This window comes from Malus domestica, chromosome 01, assembly GCF_042453785.1.
Source record: "Malus domestica chromosome 01, GDT2T_hap1".
NCBI classification, from domain to species: Eukaryota; Viridiplantae; Streptophyta; class Magnoliopsida; order Rosales; family Rosaceae; genus Malus; species Malus domestica.
This window is the reverse complement of record NC_091661.1, coordinates 27,815,794-27,839,077: the sequence shown is the minus strand read 5'-3', so window position 1 is coordinate 27,839,077 and position 23,284 is coordinate 27,815,794. Positions and strand designations below refer to the sequence as shown.

At 42.3% G+C, this 23,284-nt stretch overlaps 2 protein-coding genes across 2 annotated transcripts; both read right to left on the bottom strand.

Moving 5' to 3' along the window:
- Window positions 1–531: 531 nt before the first annotated feature.
- LOC103423561 (F-box/kelch-repeat protein At3g06240-like) lies at window positions 532–2,801 on the bottom strand. The gene is made up of 2 exons (XM_008361649.4): window positions 1,481–2,801; window positions 532–834 (listed from the first exon to the last, which is right to left on the bottom strand). The coding sequence occupies exons 1-2, from the start codon at window positions 2,785–2,787 to the stop codon at window positions 708–710; spliced, it is 1,434 nt and encodes a 477-aa protein (XP_008359871.3). The 5' UTR covers window positions 2,788–2,801; the 3' UTR covers window positions 532–707.
- A 12,903-nt stretch (window positions 2,802–15,704) lies between these two features.
- On the bottom strand, window positions 15,705–20,299 carry LOC103439225 (leucine-rich repeat receptor-like protein kinase TDR). The gene is made up of 2 exons (XM_008377771.4): window positions 17,222–20,299; window positions 15,705–16,292 (listed from the first exon to the last, which is right to left on the bottom strand). Exons 1-2 carry the CDS (start codon window positions 19,905–19,907, stop codon window positions 15,871–15,873), a joined length of 3,108 nt encoding a protein of 1,035 aa, XP_008375993.2. The 5' UTR covers window positions 19,908–20,299; the 3' UTR covers window positions 15,705–15,870.
- Between the last annotated feature and the right edge of the window lie 2,985 nt (window positions 20,300–23,284).

Here is a 23,284-nt window from a genome sequence, read left to right as displayed (position 1 = left end):
CTTTATTTTTTCTGATTATATATGCATACTTAATTGAATTTTCAAAGAAAGTCTTAACGAAACACTCGTAGTACTGTTTACTTTTAACGTTAAGAACATTTTTACTTAAAAATCACTCATGCTACTATTCACTTACAACACATTTTTATCTTTTTGGTTAAAACTCAAAGTTTTTAAACCTTTTTCATTAGTTTTTCTTTTTGTTTGACGGAAAAATAAAGCATGTCCGCACTCATAGTCCAATGGGATTGAAAATTAGTCCAATTAAACATATAAACTGTAGTTTCAAACTTCCAATCGTCTCTTTTTCTATATCCATGTAAGAAAGAGAAGACTCGAACTTAAGATTTCTTATGACATTGAAAAAAGTGATAACACGAGCTTAATTATTCTTATCTTTGTTACCTAATTTAATTAGCCATGAACAAGTCAGCTTTAGACGAGGAAGATTGACCTCTCAAAGTCACTTCAAACATAATCAAGTGTTCCATAAACATAGCAAGTAATTTTCTGATCCAAAACAATTCAAAGTAACTTCAAACCAAAACAGTAGTTGGTCATTGAGGCTAGATGGGAATCCAAGTTCTCGTGTCCAAATATATAGCACTAAGGGCAGTTAAACCCTTTAACAAAATGGTAGTTTACCGCCTTAGACAGGTAACACTCCGCCATTGTAAGACTGCATCACCTCCGCTATTATGTTTGTTTCATTCTTCATCTTCATCTTCATCTTCACCACCACTGTCGGAAGAATTAAAATCAGATGCCAACTCCGCAATTTCTTCATCCAGAAAAAGAGCTTTGGACTCTCCTAGCAGCCTCAACTCTGCGCACCTGTGTCAACAGATGTGACAAATTAAAAGTACAATACTTTGAAACAAATAGCAGTCAATAATACCAAGATGTTCGTCTCTCGATGCTTGAGAAGTAACGTTTGAGAAAACAGATATTGCAATATCAATCTTTGCCCGACTTTCACAGCACGATCAAATCAGATGTCAAAAGACAATACATATTAAGGCAAGCAATATATGGGAAATGAAAAACACTGAATCCTACTTGCCCTTACGTAAAGTACTCGCACATACATGAATACATACGTATATGTGTCTATGTAAGCAGTAAGCATCCGTTTGTGTAAAGATCCAACGAGATGCTAACCCAATTTGTCAGCACCAAGTGAAAGCAACTCAATCACCTAGATCTAAAGACAATAAAAATCATTGATGGCAGTCAAATCGATTGGGAAGCAAATCGTAAACATACCAAGTGATGTATTCATGTTTAGATTGCGGAGTTGCAGTTGCAAAGCATACATGTTTTCCGTATATCACAACAAGTAACTTGGGACCCTGATGAACTTAAAAAGCTTAAAATTTTTGCTATTTATAGAAAATCAGGACTAGATCAAAATACAAACAATTCAGATAAGGTGTAAGCACAGAAGGTAAAAAGATATTTCAATGTTTCACATCCTTACCTTGAATGTATATGCAGGACTTGTACATCACTTCCCACCAGAATGTCCTTGAGTGAAATCAAGCTTGGAACATGACTAATTGCTTCAAAATCCGACTTAAACCCACGAATCTTAAGATAAATGGCCTTACGATATCTTCTTGGGTGATAGTAGAAAAAGGAATTAGTGCGGGAATGAAACATCAACAAAGCCCCATTCTTTAAGTAGTTCATCGATTTATATAAGCCATATGGCCACCTTCCACAATTTTCAGTATAAACAGAAATCTTCTGCCTCCATATTTTCTGTGCACCGTGATCATCCAATACCCAAAACTTGATGCGTAAAACGTCATAATCACACAAACAAAGGCAATCTCCCAAAACTCCCATGCTCACAGTACGAGATTTCTCCAGTCGAATAGGAGGTGATGGAACAGATTCAGACTTTTCGGTTTCCAAGTCAAAAGAGTATATTTTATAACCTAAACTCTCGTAGTAGAACGAATAAAGTGCTCCTTTCACATAGGTGGTGTGTTCTAGCATGGATAGGAAGAATGGAGCAGGACCAACAAATTTCCACGAGTCTGTCCCAAGTGTGTGCACCTCAGCCACTTTAGTGTAGGGTTCCCTTTGCTGAAATATTCTCAACACCTTATATTCATTTGTCTTTGGATTGAAACCAAATCCACAATCATACGATTCCTTTTCCTTCTCGCACTTAGAGGCTGATTCCGGAAGGTGTATAAACTCGCCGGTGATCGGATTGCAGACAACAACAGGGTCATTAGTGACTGGACTAGACAGGCAAAGGAAGCCGTTACACGAATTTACCACCTTGTACTTGTGATGATTCGGCCTTATCCTGATACAAGGCTTCCGTTTCCTGCCATGATGGTTCCTCCCACCCACCGAACTCGCCACATTGCCCTGGCTATCGATTACCTCATCCGCATTGCGCAACGGGATTTTGTATTTGGTGAGTTTCATGTGGATGTAAGACTTTCCACCCCCAGACCGATCATAGTTAATCTTACAGGTGCACTTCCTCAAATCAAAACCAGACCCGTCTTCCAGCTCAGCCAAGTAAAGGATTCTTGACACACGGGACGGATCCAGGGGCCGGATGATGGGAAAGGGCTGTGCTTGTGAAAAGTGTAACTTAGCAAATTCGGGGTCCGAAATTAGACCATACCAAGTCTTGCATGCACATTTGCACGCAATAATGTTCCTCGTCGGGAGCTTCAGTAGAACATCGTGAATGAAAGACTTTGGAAGATCGGTTATGTTAGTTCCCAGTTGTTGAATGTGTTCATCGTTTTTCACCATTTGGGTGGCAGGAGAAGCTGTTGACTTTCTTTTCCTTTTCATGGCCGTTGTCTCAATCTAGTTGAAAAATCACTGAAGTGGGAAAAAAACCATACTCTTTTATATGACATCAGTTAATAAAAACGAAGAATATTTACTGCTCAGATGAGAATCTTATGATCAAAATTATATCCTAAAACATACGACAACAACGATCAACCTTTATCCAACTAAGTGGGTCGGCTATATGTTTAGAATCTAAAACATACAACAATAACAATTAAGCTTTATTCCACTACGTGCATGAACTTTAAAACGTTATTGGACTCGGTTTTGTGCCAAGTCTAAGAATCTAAAACATAAATTAAGAAAAATAAATACATAAATGGAGTTTTAAAATTAGGAAGTAGGAAAGGGTTGAGAGGAATTCCCTGGAAGAATTGCAGCGCTACTGGCACAGAGAGTGAGAGAGAGAGAGAGATGAAAAGCCTAGCATAATGGGAAATGGTGAAAACCTAATTTGTACTTCCGGAATCTGCTATGGCGGGAACACGTTTTACCACGCGGGAAATAACATTGCGTACTTGAGGGCCCAGTGAGCTTGCAAATTCAGCCCAACAACATAGTTTTGTCCTTGATTGACCCAACAACATAGTTAAGCCCTAATTAGTTGTACAGACTAAATCTGACATTCGTGTCGTGTTTTTTGTGTTCGTGTTGTTTTGATGACATACCTGATATCTTAACAGGTCATGTCATGTAACACCTGTTAAAGTAAATGGGTAATATGACCCGATCCGAAATTGACCCGTTAATATTATCAAGTAATTTGACCCAATCTGTTACCCGTTAAAGAAAATATGTTTTAAATCAATAAATAATGAAAATCTTAAAAATAAAATTCGGTAAGTAGAATAAAGCGTAAATGACATTCAATGGTTAAATTTAAATCTAAGGTTTATGGATTATGGTGTCTGATTTCGGAGTTGACCATTTCATGAAAGTTGTAAAGCTTGTCATTACGAATGGTTGTATATTTATTTTACATTTTTCATTCTCCTACAATAATTATTATTAATTTTGCACTCAAATAAAAAACATTATTCATGAGATTTTGAGGGTTTTAAAAAGCTAAACGACCACGTAACCATCGCCTAAAATCACGAGCATTTATAAATTCTTGTAGACATCGAAATTTCGGTAAATAAATGTTGACCGATAAATCAAAGTTTCAACGCTCATGTATTACATAAATTTTACACGTAGCGTGTGACTCAACGAAAATTGAAATGAGTTGGAAAAGTCATCAAATAGGACACGTGTCAACACCTGGCAGAAACAACTTATTTCATCTGGAATATTATATTCAAAGTTAGGCCTTGGAAAATTCTATAAATACAAGCCCATTTCATTCATTTAAGGGGACGAATTGATATTACACCTTGAAGCTCTGAAGCTCTGAAACTCCGAAGCTCTCAAGCATCTAGGTTCCCGAAGAATCAAGAAAGCTCTCTTCGTTCTTCGTTCATCGTTCATCCAAGATCAAGCCCCAACGGCCCTTTGGATCAACAATCATCCACCAATTCAAGATCAAGCCCCGACGGCCCTTGAAGAAAGCACCATCGTTCATCATCCGTTCATCCAAGATCAAGCCCCAACGGCCCTTTGGATCAACAACGTCGACAAATCCACACACATCCAACCGTTCTTCAAGATTAAGCCCAAAAGCCCTTGAAGATCCGTTCATCACTGTTCTTCAAGATCAAGCCCAAAAGCCCTTGAAGATCCGTTCATCACTGTTCTTCAAGATCAAGTCCCAACGGCTCCTTGAAGATCCGCTCAAATCCACCTTCAAAGATCAAGCCCACGGCCCTTTGAAGAAACTTCCAACTATTCATCCAAGATCAAGCATCAACGGCCCTTGGATCAACAAAACATCCACCAATCAACACCTTACGGAGATCGAATCAGAGGATCAAAATAGAGAGAGATTGTAACCCAAAATCATCAAATACAAATATTTGTTTGTGCACGTTGTTCTTGTCTCATTCGTTTCAGGAATTTTCCGTGTTCACAAATTGGCACGCCCAGTGGGACAATCTCTGCCTCTCATCTCTTTCTCCGTTCAAGAAATTCAAGCGCACTTCCAAAATTAATGGCATCAAGGAAGACTCAAACTGTTCCCGCAACCGGCGCAAAGAATAAAAGCGTCATCGTCGCAACTGGTGTCACTTTGGGCATCACGACTCGAAGCATGGCAAGAGCTACGTCTGCCGCCTCTTTCACCTCTGCATCAACTCTGCCAAGGGAACAAAAGCACCCAAGGCACGAGCCTTCGATCACCTTAGCCTCACTAAGGGCACCAAAGGGGGAAAGCCCAAGGAAATACTCCGAATCCATGCTATCCGATGCCGATTCAAGCGACAGTTCAGCCATGCAAGTCATGACCATTGGAGCAACTTCAATCGATGAGCAGCTGGCTCAAATGAATGAAGCAATCGCAAGGCTAACCCGAACTGTGGAAGAAAAAGACTTGCAAATTGCAGCACTAGTCAACCGACTGGAGGCGCAGGACGGCGATAAACCCGACCCAGAGGATGATCCACTAAAGGGAGGAGCTGGCGGAGACGAAGAACTCCGATGAAGAAAATCGATGGGAAGCCGGAGCCAGACCAAGCAGCGGCACTCATGGGATCTCTTTCTATCCAGCAGCTGCAGGAGATGATCACCAACACCATCAAAGCACAGTACGAAGGGAGCTCACATACCTCCTTGTTCTACTCGAAGCCCTATTCCAAGAAGATTGATGCCCTAAGGATGCCAATGGGTTATCAACCACCAAAGTTCATGCAGTTTGATGGAAAAGGAAACCCAAAGCAGCACGTTGCACATTTCGTCGAAACTTGCAACAACGCGGGAACGGAGGGAGACTACCTCGCCAAGCAGTTTGTGCGCTCGCTGAAAGGAAATGCCTTTGAGTGGTACACGGACTTAGAGCCTGAGTCCATCAACAGTTGGGAGCAATTAGAGCGGGAATTCCTCAACCGTTTCTACAGCACCCGCCGCGCTGTGAGCATGCTAGAGCTAACGAGCACAAAGCAGTGGAAGGACGAGCCAGTCATTGATTACATCAACAGATGGCGCACTCTAAGCCTCGACTATAAAGACAGGCTCTCGGAAACCTCTTCAATCGAGATGTGCATCCAAGGCATGCAATGGGGTTTGCAATACATCCTTCAAGGCATTAAACCGCGGACCTTCGAGGAATTGGCCACTCGCGCCCATGACATGGAGTTGAGCATCGCCCATCATGGGAAGAAAGAACCGATCGCCGACTACAAGAACGACAAAGTTCTTGGGACAAAGGTGGAAAAGGCTGCTTGGAAACCCACCAAGGAAGCGATGATGATCAACACATCTCCTGTCAAAATATCCACACGAGGCAAGGCGATTCAAACCGAAGCTTTTCGTGATCAAGAGACGCGTAGACGCACTTTGAAGGAGCTTGAAGAGAAGACTTATCCATTCCCCAACTCTGATGTGGTTGCCATGCTAGATGACCTGTTGGACAAGAAGGTGATCAGTTTGCCTGAGTGCAGACGGCCGGAAGAGATGAATCGCACCTACAATCCAAGGTACTGTAAATTCCACCGCTTCATCAGTCATCCGACAGAAAAATGTTTCGTGCTGAAAGATCTCATCATGAAGCTGGCTCAGAAAGGAATCATCGAGCTAGATCTTGACGAAGTGGCGAAGTCAAACTATACCACCTTCACTTTTGGCTCTTCCAACTCAAAGTTTTCACCGCAACCGCTGGGGGCAACCTCAAAGACAAGCAAAGTTGAAGGATGGACTCAAGTCACTCCTAAGAAATTGCACAAGAAGCATACGTCTCCTCAATCGGAAAGGGGGCAAAGCAGCTATTGTCAACCTTCAAAGCAACGTGAACGTGTTGAAGATGATGAAATTTCGACACATAGATCGTTCATCCCCATCATGATGCGCGATTTCCTGCCCGAAGACTTCTTCAATCACGCGGTCAAAGCTCCTTGCTATGAAAATTGTGAGGAACGCCTCTCCCGGATTACTTGACAAAATTCACAAATTCTCCTCGCCCGCACGAGTCTAAACTGCATGGCACAAAGCTCCTGGTCTGCACGAGCATAAAAGGCAACACCAATGCTCCTTGTTCGCACGAGCCTAAACTGCACGAACCAAGGCTCCTCGCCTACACGAGCCTAAACTGCAAGACACAAGGCTCCTCGCCTACACGAGCCTAAACTGCATGGCACAACGCTCCTGGTCTGCACGAGCATAAAAGGCAATACCAACGCTCCTTGTCTGCACGAGTTGAAACTGCAAACGACACCAACACTCCTTGCCTGCATGAGCTGAAACTGCAAACGGCACAAAAAAAAAAAAAATACCAAAAAAATATATATGTATGTATTTGAACTACGTTTTGACTTGATCTCTTTCTTTGGAAGGGTACGTAGGCAACTCAAATGTTCAACTTTGAGTACAGTCATACTAAAAAAATAAATAAAATAAAATGTTTTATTAAAGAAAGTCAATTTCATTACAAAAAGAAAAAGAGGAAAAAAAAATGAATACATATGTTATTATGTATTTACAAAAAAAAAAAAGAGAAAAAAAGAAAATGTAGATGTATGAGTGTCTCGGCCCAGCCGCAACAAAAGGTTTAAGCCACAAGCCCAATTCGGTTGAGAAGAAGCACAAAACCCAGATCTCTCCAAAGCAACACCAGGCCCATCCGCACCTAACTCTCCAAGCAACGCCAAGGCCGAGCTCCCTTGGCCCACTCTCACTCTTTGTCATTTATCAAGGGAAAGCCCAAGGCCGGCCCCCTGCCCAAATCCTAGCCCTCCTGGGTCCTCCAAGAAAGCCTGCCTCCATTTCACAGAGTCCATGCCAGATAAGCTTTTGAAAATGGGTGTGCAGAGAGATTCGAAGCTCGACCTCCACAACAACCGCCTCAACGGCACCGTTTCTCCTCTCGTCAACTGCACCAAGCCGTTTCTCCTCTCGTCAACTGCACCAAGCTCAAGCTTCTCGACCTCGCCGACAACAACCTCCGGGGACCCTTTCCAGACAATCTCACCCGGCTCCTCACGATCGGGCTCCAGAACAACGCCATCTCCGGTTCATCGCCGCCGACACCCTCCAGAAAATCATCATGCTCTCGGCCCAACCCAGGACCGATCTCCCGCGAATCCACCGGACCTGGTGCCTCTCCTTCACCGTCGCTACGGATGCCGGCATGCACTCATCCGTCAAACCGCCACAGCCGCATCAGATAAGAGATGGGGCACATCTCCACAATGGACCTACAAATGGGCTTGTTGGAAATGATCCTCTCATGCGACAAAATCCTGGAACAGCAAATGCCATGGCTACAAAGATGTATGAGGAAAGATTAAAACTTCCTCTTCAGAGAGATTCTATGGATGATGCATCTATGAAGCAGAGATTTGGTGATAATGTGGGCCAGATTTTAGATCAAAGTCATGCTTCAATATTGAAGTCAGCCGCAGCAACCGGCCAGCCTTCAGGGCAAGTTTTGCACGGTACAGCTGGTGACTCAACCGTTGATCTACACCACCGTTGCTCACACTCCCATTTCCTCACAATCCACTGAAATCCTCTTCAGAGATGCAACGGAGAAGAACAACCCAATGCCCAGGAAACGCTGCGCCTCACTAACCTCGCGCGCGCCGCCTTCGGCCTCGGCGCCGACGCCAACTTCGACTGTTCATTTTCCCTCCAGACGCTACCAACCACGTCCCCTATTCCAATCGATCCGGCGCCGTTTAAAAGCCCCAAGTGGACGAAGAAAGTCGCGGCATCTTCCCAGGTGCCTTCAACACCGGCAGCGAAGATCTCCACATGACGTCGGAGCTCCGCAAATAGTTCAGCCTCCTCACAAACCAAGCCACCATCAACGGATCCACCGCCATTGATCCCGCCACCAGCGTCCACGAGCTGCTCGAATACCCCGCCTACACCAAATTCTCTATACTCTTCCTCCTTCCCAACAATCGCGGAGAAGATGATCACTTTCCCTGGTTCGTGGTGGAGTGCTCAGATGGAAAAGTGGTCATCCTGAATTTAAGAGATATTTTCATCTTTGTGGAACGTTGGCCCCTGATTTAGGATTTCTTGGTTCCATACCTCTTGAGCTCCACCAATTGAAGATGCTTTTGGGATGCCAGGTAGATCAGGATCAACGACTAACAGTTGCCGCTTTCTGAACGAGCAGATCTATCAGCTGGAAGCTCAGGAGGCTCAGTCTCTGATGCCAAACCAAATGCCTCTTCCTCTGGAGTGTCAACTGCCAAGGTATCGACTGACAAGTACCGGAATTCTGCTGTTGTAGCTGGTGTTATCACTGCTGCTGCTTCTCTCGGTTGGTCTCCCAAAGCTAGTCGAAAGAAGGAAGAAGTGCAAGACTGAGGTTGTGACTTGGGTTGGTACTGCAGGATCCATGCTTTCCATCTTCAAGTTCAGTCACTGGACTTGAAGGTTGTAACTTAGATTGTTGTCTCTGACTCGGCTTGAGGTTATGACTTGGGTTGGTGCTGCAGGATCCATGCTTTCCATCTTCATGACTCGGTCATTGGACTCGCAAATGATCCTGAAGCTTTTGCTGAACTAAGAGAGCGAAGATTGGCGCTGTTGACGGTGGCGAAGAAGCTTCGGAAGCACTGTCAATCTGTCTCTCCCCTTGCAGTGGTGATGCAGCAGCAAGCGAGATAGGGCAGTGCAGTTTTGTGCAGTGAGGACGACAAGGCTGTGCAGCAAGGAAACAACGCAGTGAAGATGCAAAACAGTGTGCGGTGCAGAAGCAATGGGGATGGTGCAGTGGAGATGCAGTGGACAGTGCAATGGCAAAGGCTATGCTGCGACGGTGCGACGGCGATGCTGTGCAGCAAGGAAACAGTGCAAGGACGACAAGGCAGTGCAGCAAGTTCAACAGGCAGTATAGATGGTAGTGCAGTGAAGATGCTGGCAGTGCGATGGGTGTACGGTGGCTATGCTCGGTGGCAGTACGGGTGTGCAGTGGCTGTGCTCTGTGGTTGGGCTCAGTGGCTGTGCTCTGGATTCTAGCTGGATCCGACATCAAGGTCACCTCCGTCTCTTGCCTCGCAGCTGCCAACAACTTCAAAGACCGCCGTCAAACGACTAGTCGGTCGTGAAGCTCGAAGCACCGTCTTCTCGGCCTCCTTGCTCCGCTCCCTGCAAATTCCTCTACCCATCACCCGAATTTATACAGAAAAAAAAAATATATTAAAAAAAAAAAAAAAATAAGGGATGCTTTTGGCAAAAGAAAAGAAAAGAAAATATAAAAAAATCTTGGTGGATCAGCACCACCATGTGGAAAAAAAGATGGGGCATCAGGCACCAGAAAAAGAAAAAATATATATATATATATAAAACATAAAGGAAAATTTGGGGATAGTGGACGGCAAAGAGGTGTGGTGACATGTGTGTATATATTTGTTATATATAAAAATATGATTTGTGGAGTTGCGTCAGACAAGCAGTGGCCATCACTTAAGTTATGATGGTGGATGTGAACACCACCGAAAAGCAAAAGGAAAAAGGTGGGTGTGCGTGTGTATGTACATTGTGTGGGTATATATTATATATATATACATGGCACCGCATGAAAAAAAAAATGCATTAAGAGAAATAGAAGTCCATTTTATTTTTCTAGGAAATTTTACATAAATGTGTACATACCTTAAAAAAAAAAAAAAAATCAAATCAACTCAAAATTACAAGAGGGGATCTTCAAGGACGATTACGTGGCGCCTCACAACTCGGCGGAGCTCCAGGAAGAGTAGGTGCCGGAGGTTGACTGTTTGAAGCCTCAGCAGTCGGCAGAGCCTCAGAAGACGAAGGCAAATGCTGCTGGAACAAACCCACAAACCTCTGATGATCAAGTAAAATCTGACCATCAGATTCCTGCATCTGGTCAATCTTCCTCTTCATGTTTGTCGCATAGCTATGTGCGAGCTTATGCAACTGTTTGTTCTCCTGCTTGAGCCCTCTAATCTCCTGTTTGAGACTCATCACTTCAGCCGCCAATGATTCAACTTGACGGGTTCGAGCAAATAGGCGTTGGGCCATATTAGACACAGAACCTGCACACTGCACACTGAGAGCCAGAGAATCCTTAACAGCCAACTCATCAGACCGTTTGGAAAGTAGTCTGTTATCTCTGGGAGTGACAAGGTTCCGGGCCACCACCGCAGCGGTCATATCATTCTTCACCACTGAATCCCCAACGGTAAGAGGACCAGTGGGGGATATGAAGGATGGGCGCCATATGTTGTCTGGAGAAGAAGGGACTGCCTCTTCACCAAGATTCAAGTCAAAACGACGATCGGAGGGGCCAGACATTTTCAAAGTATTGAAGGAAGAAGAAAACAGAAAAAATCAAGATCTTAGAAGTGCAAGAAGGGAGTTTTCACAAGCGAAAATTCAAGTGTGCTTTGAAATGAACTGCATGCCTCTATAAAAAAAAATCAGCACTCGACGGGATTTCAGAGATCGAAGAGGCGAGCTCAGAGTTCGAAAATGCCGATTCAAAAATCGAAGAGGCAAGCTCAGAAATCGGAGAAGCATCTTGCTTTTCCAGACGCGTTAGCACCCGACACACGCAAACTCAGCTTTGCGGAAATTACGGGCAATTTGTTAAAGCGCCAATCCCAGGTATCGAAGAGGCGCCAGTCTTTTTCAGCCTCGTCAGCACCCGTCACGCGCAAACTCAGCTTTGCGAAAATCACGGGCAATTTGTCGAAGCGCCGATCCCAGATATCGAAGAGGCGCCAGTCTTTTTCAACCTCGTCAACACCCATCACACGCAAACTCAGCTTTGCGGAAATCACGGGTAATTTGTCGAAGCGCCGATCCCAGTTATTGAAGAAGCGCCAGTCTTCTTCAGCCACGTCAACACCTGTCACATGCACACTCAGCCTGGCGGAAATTACGGACAATTTGTCGAAGATTGCTGATAAAGAAGAAAACACGTGAAGCCATACTGATCAATCACGCATTGGCTACTGACACGAGTGAAAGAACAGTACCTCTACAGGTATTAAGGAACTCCCTATAACTGTCCACCTTCGCCTTCCATAGCAAGGCAGACATACGGAACCTTTCTTCATCTCCGAGAATGCCTTCCCAACGAAACCTCTCGAGTCACTCAGTGTTCCTTATTCCTTGGGGTACCTCAGCAAACAAATGACACCAAAGCAAAAGTATCTCATATCACCAGGGTAGAAAGCAAAAGTATCTCATATCATGCGTTCTCCCTGTCCTTTCCTTTGTCCTTGTTCTTACCTACAAAGACAAGGATAAAGAAAACAATATGCCGGAACTTCCACTTAAACTTGGGTAAGGAACCGACTGCTTGGAACCCTTCCCTGATTGCCTACCTAGCACTGCTCTCGAGTACTCGTTTCCCACTGCTGCTGTACTTCCAAAGAAGCTGCCACATCTGCCTGGAGAACAGATAAGGCAAGTGAAAATGATACCTTGCAGCATGTGGAGACAAGGTGCAGAAGGAACAAGCAGAGAAGAATGCGGTCTGCACAGTCAACTCAGCGGAAGGAGTCCGAACTGAGGAACTCGAGAAGCTGCCATATCTGCCTGAAGAAACAAGCAGAGAAGAATGCAGCATGCACAGTCAACTCGGCAGAAAGAGTCTGAGATGAAGAACTCGTTTTGACCCTCAAATTCTTGGGTCAACTTACTAGGCGTTGTGGGCTGCACGTGCTGATTCACCACCCTTGAATCGAATCCTTAAAGATCAAGTCACCAACTGGAAGAAGAGTTCATCAATCTTGAAGATCATACCGTTGACCAAACCGCTCATGTGTGAATTAGAAAGATTGAACAAAGAAACAGGTTGTCACCTTTACCTCGTGCCTGCTTGTCATGTGTTCGAGTCAACCTTCAAAAATCAAGCCTCAACGGCCCTTGAAGAAGCTTTCAGCCAAATTCGAAATCAAGCCTCGACGGCCCTGGAAGAAATCACAAGTCTGATTCAAGATCAAGTGTCTACCACCCTTGAATCAAAACCTAGTTCAAGATCAAAGCTGTGGAAAGTCAACAAGCGCAACAAAATACGTGCCGATTCACCCACTACCAAAGTCAAAGATCATCTACCACATGAAGCTCCTTGTGGTCCAATTTCAACCTTCAAGATCAAGCCTCGACGACCCTTGAAGAAATTTCAAACGAAAGTTCAAGAACAAGCCTCAACGGCCCTTGAAGAAATCTCAAGCCCAATTCAAGATCAAGCCTCAACGGCCCTTGAGAAATCTCCAGCCCAATTCAAGATCAAGCCTCGACGGCCCTTGGATCGACATCTACAGTAAGGGACTTCAAAACGCATCTCATACACGCGACAAGCACATGTACACGACGCGACTTGAAGTGGGGGCATTTGTAGACATCGAAATTTCGGTAAATAAATGTTGACCGATAAATCAAAGTTTCAACGCTCATGTATTACATAAATTTTACACGTAGCGTGTGACTCAACGAAAATTGAAATGAGTTGGAAAAGTCATCAAATAGGACACGTGTCAACACCTGGCAGAAACAACTTATTTCATCTGGAATATTATATTCAAAGTTAGGCCTTGGAAAATTCTATAAATACAAGCCCATTTCATTCATTTAAGGGGACGAATTGATATTACACCTTGAAGCTCTGAAGCTCTGAAACTCCGAAGCTTTCAAGCATCCAGGTTCCCGAAGAATCAAGAAAGCTCTCTTCGTTCTTCGTTCATCGTTCATCCAAGATCAAGCCCCAACGGCCCTTTGGATCAACAATCATCCACCAATTCAAGATCAAGCCCCGACGGCCCTTGAAGAAAGCACCATCGTTCATCATCCGTTCATCCAAGATCAAGCCCCAACGGCCCTTTGGATCAACAACGTCGACAAATCCACACACATCCAACCGTTCTTCAAGATTAAGCCCAAAAGCCCTTGAAGATCCGTTCATCACTGTTCTTCAAGATCAAGCCCAAAAGCCCTTGAAGATCCGTTCATCACTGTTCTTCAAGATCAAGTCCCAACGGCTCCTTGAAGATCCGCTCAAATCCACCTTCAAAGATCAAGCCCACGGCCCTTTGAAGAAACTTCCAACAATTCATCCAAGATCAAGCATCAACGGCCCTTGGATCAACAAAACATCCACCAATCAACACCTTACGGAGATCGAATCAGAGGATCAAAATAGAGAGAGATTGTAACCCAAAATCATCAAATACAAATATTTGTTTGTGCACGTTGTTCTTGTCTCATTCGTTTCAGGAATTTTCCGTGTTCACAATTCTTTCACATTTTTCAAACATGTATATTAATGATTTTTAATTTAATTTAATTTGAACTCTCTTAAAAATACTATTCGTGAGGGTTTGTATGGTTTTAAAAATTCAAACGACGATGTACCCATCCTCAAATGGTATAGGATGCGATCACCAACGTTTACATATTTTTTTTCACATTTTTCACACTTGTTATAATTTTTTAAAGTGTGTGATATTTTTATTTTTCATGTGTTTTATTTTTTTAATTTCACTCTTTGCTTATTGTATACTATAAAAATAAATAAATAAATAAACTTAAGTTTTTTAATTTATATAGAATAATAATACAACAATACAATATGTACATATACCTTATGACTATAGTATTTTATAGTAAGTTTTTTTATTAATTTAAAAAATTAAAATCATCAAAATAACTTTCTTTTTAACGTGTCGAAATGGGTTACCCGTGTGTCACCCTCATGTAAACCTGTTAAGGACCTGTTATTAACGGGTTCTTATCATGTTACTCGATAATGATCCGATTATTTATTGTGTTGACCCGAAACCCGTTATTTTTGTGCCGTTTAAGTGTCGTGTTAACAAGTCGTGTAAGAAATTGTCAGGTCTAGTACGAACGAGAGAAATAAAAAAGACGACCCCAAACCAACAAGGCTCCCTGCTTTGCGAGTATCGGGGGAGGGAGAAATGTCTATCTTACGCATCATTATCCTTGTTTTGCAAAGAAATTGTTTCTATAGCTCAAACCCATCACTATGTTTTTTTTTTCCTTATGTACATCTTCATTTATTTTATCCTTGATTTATTTTTATTTCATTTATTCAATCTGAATGCTAAATTTAAACAACGTGCTTTTGACACACCCCGTCCCGAAGGAGGGCATGCTGGCCGTCACGTGAGAGTGACGTTACCATTTACACAATTCGGAAGCTTTAAAGATACAATTACTAAAATGTAACACCCAATGGTGAGTCCTACTTTTGTGAATTCTGTCAGAACACCGTTGGATTCCTCGTGGCCACCAAAGCTCTGCTATCTTGAACCTGGAGGGGTGCAAAACAAAGTTGAGTGGGTCAGTAAAACAAAGTTTATCGAAAATATTTCATTTAATAACATTTCTAACCCATCACTGTAAAACCTGTATACTTTCCCAGAAAATAACATAATATGCATATAATTCTTCAAATATCTCAAATCACTAATCTTTATCAAAAACCAGAAAGTATGCCATGCTATAAGCGTCAATAACAGAATAAGGATGCATCAATATAACATGTGAAATAAGGAATTAGCCGAAGTTCTCAAAAACAAAACCGTGAGGGAATGGTAAGCCCAAAGCGGACAATATCGTGCTACGGTGGTGGAGCGGACCCGGGAAGTGATCCGCCCCGGGCCGGGATGTGACAGCGTTGCTATGTGTGTTGGTAAAAATTTGTCGTATTCCGATTTAACGAAATTGTATCTACAAAACAAATGAGAGGGGGATTTAATATTCTTCCACCACTTGGAACTCATGCACCAATACGTATATATACACATAAGTCCACAACCAAAACCATAAGAACATAGCACTAACACTTGAGAAAATTCCATTGAAATCGAAGTAAAACAAGAAATCGCTTCTCCTATACCAATCCCCCACCATTTCAAAAATAAAATAAAAAGTAAAAAAAAAAACCCCAAAAAAAGTAAAAACCCTTCAAAGGCATTTAGAAGTGACTAATTGATCCTATTAACATTCCACCGACGGCTTCTGAGGCAAGGGAATCTCATGATATTCAGCACAACCACTCCCATTGTGACCATGCCCAACATTGCCTAGGACCTTCCTCTTGGGCTTGGCCTCAAGCAGCATCAACACCACGTCCCTCATCGACGGCCGGTCCGCCGGGTTCCGGCTCGTGCAGAGCAAAGCAATCCTAAGCATCTGCATCATCTCCTCCCTCACCGGCGCACAACCCGCCCCGGCATTCTTGTCCAAAATATCGTTGATCCCGTCCTTCGTCTTGATCTTCGACCTAACCCAATCCACTATGCTGTTCCCATCTCCGAACTCGGCGTCCACCGATCTTTTCCCGCTTAAAATCTCCATCAACACCACACCATAACTGTATATGTCACTCTTTTCATCCACTTGTAGGGTATAAGCATATTCTGCAAAAATAAAACAATAACAAAGTTAACTCACATTTTTTTTCAATTACGAACGATAGTGCTACGTAAGTTATGCTACTCTAAACAAAAGAGAGAAGATTTGAATTCAAAATGCAGTACGCTCAACAAAAATGTCACATAAAGAGTCTAAGCTAACAAGGTTTTCCACTTTGATAGAGTCGAGGAGAACGTCTATTGTAAGCAGTCTTATTCTTGTTTTGCAAATAGACTGTTTTCACGACTCGAACATGTGATTTTTCGATCACAAAAGAACAATTTTTCCATTACATCAAAGCTCGCCTATCGACAAAAATGTCATATTCATCATGATATTCCGCCACGTAGGTTAATTAACCACATTTAAATCGAAGATAAATAGCATGGCCCGAAAGTTGGTGTGGTGGCCATCTATTTCAAATAATGTCAACTTCTTTTTTGACCTTTTCCTTTGTATATTGATGTAACGTGAAGTAATGTGACTTGTATTTTATATGTACGGGGACCCGACCATTGTATGAACTTCATCATAGTTGTGTAGATAAAGGATCCAAAAGAAAAAAACAAAATTGCTACCCTTTTTGACCAATTGGACCGACCAATAATAGTATTCCATTTGGATTATGTACTAATGTTACAATTTGGGATTTGGTAGGTGACCCTTGCTTTTGGAGATAAAACATTCCTTTGGTAGATTAACCCTAACACATTCGGTAATTTAGATTTCGTCACCCAACAAAACGAATTTTCAACAAAACCAAGCATTATTTCACCAACTTATGCTAGAGGTCAAACATTATACGAATAATATGCACAAATAAAAATCAGTTAAAAATTTTGAATCATTTCTATAAATGCATAATATCCTTACTCATGATGATCGTTCATAAATTAAGACAATATGAGAAATGGAGATTGAGGAATCAACGCACCTGGAGCAATGTAGCCATAGGAGCCGGCAATGACGGACATGGACTCATCGCTTTGGATCAACTTAGCCACCCCAAAATCCGCCACTCTGGCCTCCATCTCACTATCCAACAAGATATTACTCGGCTTAAGATCACGGTGCACGATCACGGGGTTACAGTCGTGGTGCAGGTAACAAATCCCCTGCGCCACGCCGAGGGCGATCTTGTACCTCGTGACCCAATCCGCACCCAAATTCTGCGCCTTGTTTTTGCCATGCAACAAATCATCCAAATTCCCGTTGGGCATGTACTCGTAGAGCAGCATAGTGATGTCTCTGTTGCAGCAGCACCCTAACAACCTTACTATATTCCTGTGCCTCACGTTCCCCAACACGTCCACCTCAGCCAGGACCCCTCTCCGCCGTCGGATCAGATCACTATTGTTCTCCTTCTGTTTTCCCCACAGCTTCTTAACGGCTATGAACTCGCCACCTGGCATTTCCGCCCTATAAACCGTCCCCGTGGACCCCATCCCTATAATCTTATCGCTCATCTCCAAACACTCCAACACATCATCCGCCGTGAAATTTAACCGCTGGAAAGCGGTTAATTTCCACGGTCCAATCTGCTGACTCTCGTCCATCCGGCGGCTGTAATTCGCGCGGAAGCAGCGGGTGCCAGCGATGAGAACAAAAAGCCCGATACCGAAAGCAGCCGCCATGATCCACACTATCGCGCCCGCCGTCTTCTTCGGCTGCTCGTGGCCGCGAACCTCCATGGCTCCGGCCGACAAGGTGTCACAGGGCTTCCCCAAAACGCCGCCACATAATCCTTTATTCCCCAAAAACGACGACGGATGGAGATTCGGGAAAATGGAACCGGACGCGGGGATCGGACCGGTCAACAAATTAAACGAAACGTTGAAGCTCTCCAACGTGCTACAGTTCTCGAAGTTGGACGGGATCGTGCCGGAGAGAAAGTTCCGGGAGAGGTCGAGGTCGGTGATGGAGGGCAAAGCGGAGATTTCCCATGGGATAATGCCGGTGAGAGAATTGCGGCTTAGATTCAAGCTGAGAAGCTTCTCGCAGTGCCCGATGTCCCATGGGATCGAGCCGTTAAAGTCGTTACGTTGAAGTTCGATCTTGTACAGGCTTTGGCAGCCGATGAAGTCGGGGATTTTTCCTGTGAGGTGGCCGGAGCTAGCAGAGAAGATCTGCAGATTTGGTGCGCGCCAGATGTTTGACGGAAGGACTGAGTGCAATGGGTTCAGCGAAATGTTCAAGTAACTGAGAGCTTCGGCATTGCCGAGATCTTCCGGGATCGTGCCTGTGAAATTGTTGCCGCTGAAATCGACGTAGGTTAGATTGGGTAATAACCCGAAACCCGTCGGAACCGACCCGTTGATTTGGTTGTTCTGGATTCGGAGTCTGAACAGAGAAGTGCAGTTTGCTAAGGTTTTGGGAAGAGGGTCGGTGAACCGGTTGGAGAAAAGTATGAGCTTTTGGAGCTTGTTGCCGTCGCAGAGATTTGGCGGGATCGGGCCGGTGAGAGAATTGGAGGAGACATCGACTCGCAGGAGCTTCCCGCTGAATCCTAAGCCCTGGGGAAGGAGACCCGTCAGCGAATTGTTCCAGAGGAGGAGGTTTTCTAAGTTGGGCAGCTCTCCGATTTTTTCCGGGATTTCTCCGACGAGAAAGTTGTTCATCAAGCTTATCATGGTCAGCTCTTTCAATGTACCAATTCCCGGCGGGATTGAGCCGGAAAGCTGATTATCCGACAAGTCGAGTGTCTTCAGTCTCTGTAAGAGGCCGATAGTTGCTGGGATAAAGCCTGAAAATCGGTTCTTGAAGAGCAGCAATGTGTCAAGCATGGTTAAGTTGCCAAGCTCCGGCGGGAGAGCGCCGGAGAGAAAGGCGTTGGAGACGTCCAAGTACGTGAGATTTGACAGCATTCCGAGTTCTATAGGAAACCCACCTGAATACTCGTTGTACCCGATCTCCATCCGAGTCAGCTCCGATAAGGAACCCAATTGCGGCGGAATTGAACCGTTGAGTGCATTTCCGGCGAGGTAGAGCAATTTTAACTTGGGGAATGTTCCGTACCCTTCTGGGATTTTACCATCGAAGTAACTTCCACCGAGGTTGAGCTGCTCGAGGTAGCGGAGCTTGACGAATTCTTGAGGCAATGGGCCAGTGAAGCTGTTACTGTAAGCGGTAAAGACTCTTAAAAACCTGAGCTTCGAAATCCCGGGCGGGAAATCCGACTTGAAGTCGTTGTGGCTGATGTCGAGGATCCTGAGGTTGTCGAGCTCGAACATGGCGGGCTGGAGAGGGCCGTTGAAGGCGTTGCCGCTCAAATTGAGGTGGATTAGGGAAGAAAGGTGGCGGATTTGTGGTGGGATTTGGCCGGAGAGGTTGCGGCGGGAGAGGTCGAGGGAAACGACTTGGGAGGTGTCGGGTTGGCATTTGACGCCGGACCACGAACACCAACCGGAGACGCCGCCGTTTGGGTGGGAATTGGGGGAAACCCAATCGTGGAAGGAGGAGAGAGGGTCTTTGAGGGAGGATTTGAGGGAGAGCAGAGCAATGAGCTGGAAGGACACAGAAGAATTAGAGGAAGAAGAGCAGAGAGTTATGGAGGTTTGGAGAGAGAAGAAGAAGAGGAGAGAGAGAGGGAAGGAGGAGGAGGAAAAGGAAGGTACTTTCATGGTTTTGGGGGTGTGGGGAAGGTGCTGGGTGAGAGTGAGAAGTAGAGATTGTTGGGAAATTTAAGGGAAGGGAGGTCTTGATGGCTGCTTCTGCTCATGAGAGAAGTGCTTTTCAGGAGTGCTGCTGGGTGCAGAGGGTTTTTCATCATCATCATCATTAGGTTTTTTGCTTCAGTGGGAGTTCCTGGTGGGCTTCAAATCCTAGTGAGAGAAACCAGAGAGAGAAAGAAGCAAAGAAATACATACTTCTCCTCCTCCCTTCTTCTCTCTCTCTACTAATAGAAGCTTTGGATTTCAATTTCAATGGCTGATTTTCTCTCTCTAGAATTTTCTGTTTGTTTGGGTATTCTACCTTTGTCTGATGTATCATATAAATCCTAATACTTTCGGTTTTATTCGGATATTTCATTTTTTTTTCCCTTTTCTTTTTGTTCTACTTTTCATCATTCCTTAGGGTACCCTTTATCTTTGTGCCTAACAAACTGGCAAATGTTAGCAGTGACAAATGCCCCTCACAGGATCCAAGAAAGTCATCCCAATTTCCCACCATATTCACCTTCCGTTTTTTTAAACATTTTCTCCCATTCCCTTTTCTTTTCTTCTTTTTCTTTTCCATTATTCCCAACATTTCATGTCAATTATTGGATAATTTCTTGTTTAAGTTAATGACATTGAGGGTGGGAATTTGGAGTGATGGACATAATGTGAGTTATAATTTATAATTACATGTCAAACTCGTTATGCATGTGAGTCATATATGAAATATGTTACTTGGATTTAAGTTCGAAAAAATTCTTAGTTTGTGGGTGGGATAAAATTAAGATGACTTCACAAAATCCACTTATAGACGATTATCGATCATTTGTAAACTACACGAATACCATAAATAAGAAGAAAAACTCTCGTTTTCTAAATTATATTGAACGAAAGATAATTAAAAATACGACACTAAAGTTGTTTATATAGTCTTAGAAAAACCCTAAATGCAAAAGGAAATAAAACAGGAAATTACAAAAGTTTCAATATCATTCTTAAAACTTAAAAGTCGTTTACCTTGGTAAAATGCCAAAATTCATCTTATGTCGCGAAGAAGTTACATTCTTTTCATCGTCCCCTTTGCAGAAAAATATCATGGACCTAAATCGATTACTAAAATCTGTAAAACACTATTCATCGCGACTAGCCCAAACTTACCGTTCAAATCAGTTTTTCCGTTCCCTTGTCATAATTAAAAATGTTACAAGTTGGCATTCAAATTTTTTAAACTTTGGGTATATGACATGCGGTGTACAAATGTGAATAATACTAGTGAACTGAGAATGTTATTTGTACTTTCGTACAAAAATATGGTATTATAAAAAAGTAAATTGATCACGAATAATGTTTTTTTTTATCAAACTTACTTGTATCTTAAGTAATTAAAATCGTTTATCAATACATCTGTATTTAAAGAAACAAAGAAATTTTATACGGCATAAGGCGCATCATAAGTGTGGTTTGTCATATTTCACGTCACATGCCACTATGACACTTTGAGTGTGATTTACAGAATACGCAATAACATATGAAACAAGTTGGCGCGGGTTTTTGAAATTCAAGAAAATTCCCCAACAAAACCATTTCTTATTTTTCTTTCTTCTCTTTTGGCAGGGACAGTCGACCCACTAGGATTCTAGGAATAAATTATAGGATGCTAATTAGATTGAGAGGAATTGGTGTGAATTCTTTCAAAAGTAAGACTCTTTATCGATTCTCTATGGACTCTTTTTCACTTCTTATTTTTCTTTCATCTTGTCTCATAGTTATGGTACGGGAATTGACATTAAACTGTGAGGTTACAGGGAATTCATAAAGAGTTCTATCTTTGAGAAAGTCTCCTTAACATTTCTTATAGATTAATTATTTGAATAAAGATCATAAGATCTACATTTGTCGATTAGTGTCGATTAATTTTATATGCAGGATATACTGGTTTTGTTTTGAGCTACTTCTATTATTTTTTTTCCTACTTAATTTGACTTCGATAAATGTTAACAAGGAATGATGGGGATTTACTTTGTATGGTTAAGCTTTGTTTAAAGTATTGTATTACGATTGAGTAAAGCTTGAAACACAATCATCTTCCCTCATTATATTATTCATTTGGATCCAGGCTATGGCTAATACTTACACCCAACAGCTTTTTGGTTGATTGCTTACGCGATTGTCGACGATATTTATTGGAACTCTGAAAGGCTTAACAGTAGTTTAAATAGGACATAGTATTTAGAAGTGATCTTGCCGAAGAGCTGAAATTTTGAAATGATCTTTAGAATTTTGAAATTGATTTTGTAGAAGTGCATAAATTAATTTTTACGGATCTTAAATACATTTGAAGTTTTTATAGATGGGTTTAATTTGTAGATTTGGCTAGGTTTGTTAGGGTTTAAACTTCTATCTCTGGTTGAAATGATTTAAAACTAGTGAAATTCTATAAAACGTATATTCTATTTTTATCCCTATAAGTAAAGCTCCCTTTAAAATATTAACAAACTTAGATATTTATAGAATAATATAGATAGATTTATTTAAAGGGAACTGTTATTAGCACTCCAAAAATTTTATTATACACTCCTCACAAGTGTATTTTTCTTTCTAATTATAGAAAATTTTGAGTGCCAAATGAGATTTTAAAGTGCTAATAACAATTCTCTATTTAAATACCAATCAGTCTTAACTCTTCATATTGTATTATCTGTATTGTCAAAAGCAGGATATGAATAAAATCTCTATTACCTTATATTTTTCACACAATATTTTATAAATATTGGTACGGGACTTAACCCTAAATTATAAAGTTGCAGAAAATTTACAAAAAATTCCGCTTTAAGAATCTTAGTATTTCGCGTATGTGAATATCACACAAATTGTTAGCATCCAAATAAAACAATTAGTTGGTTAACTAGCTAGAAACAAAAACATATGTTTTAGTTACTCAGACTCAGAGGCAGCAGTGGGAACCAATACGCACAGTTGCGTGGTTCAAGAACTACAAGTAAAGCTTTCGTCAGCTGTCCCTCTCCTTTCTTTGCCAATTTGGAAGTCTCTTTTTCTCCAAATTCTATAAGAATGTCACATAAAATAATGGAAAACAAACAAACAATCAAAGAAAACGAGCCAAATGTTTACCCAATTAAGAAAAGGTTAAAATAAAAGAATATAAAGTAAAAGATAAAACAACAGAATTAAATTAAAGGGGTAATTTTTTCAGTCTTAGAGGAAACGAGAACGTACATATTGTCATATTCTGTATAGTCGTCTTCCATGATGGTACAATGGAGACCGAAGAGTTCAAATCATAAGAATACTTGCTTTATGCATGCCTTTTCAACTGCGCG

Excerpts from the sequence above, each read along its gene's own strand:
- LOC103439225 (XM_008377771.4), bottom strand. The coding sequence starts at position 19,907 with ATGAAAGTACCTTCCTTTTCCTCCTCCTCCTTCCCTCTCTCTCTCCTC. Across the intron at positions 16,293-17,221 it reads CTATGGCTACATTGCTCCAG|AATATGCTTATACCCTACAA; the intron begins GTGCGTTGATTC and ends TTATTTTTGCAG.
- LOC103423561 (XM_008361649.4), bottom strand. The coding sequence starts at position 2,787 with ATGGTGAAAAACGATGAACACATTCAACAACTGGGAACTAACATAACC. Across the intron at positions 835-1,480 it reads GTCCTGCATATACATTCAAG|GTGCGCAGAGTTGAGGCTGC; the intron begins GTAAGGATGTGA and ends CTGTTGACACAG.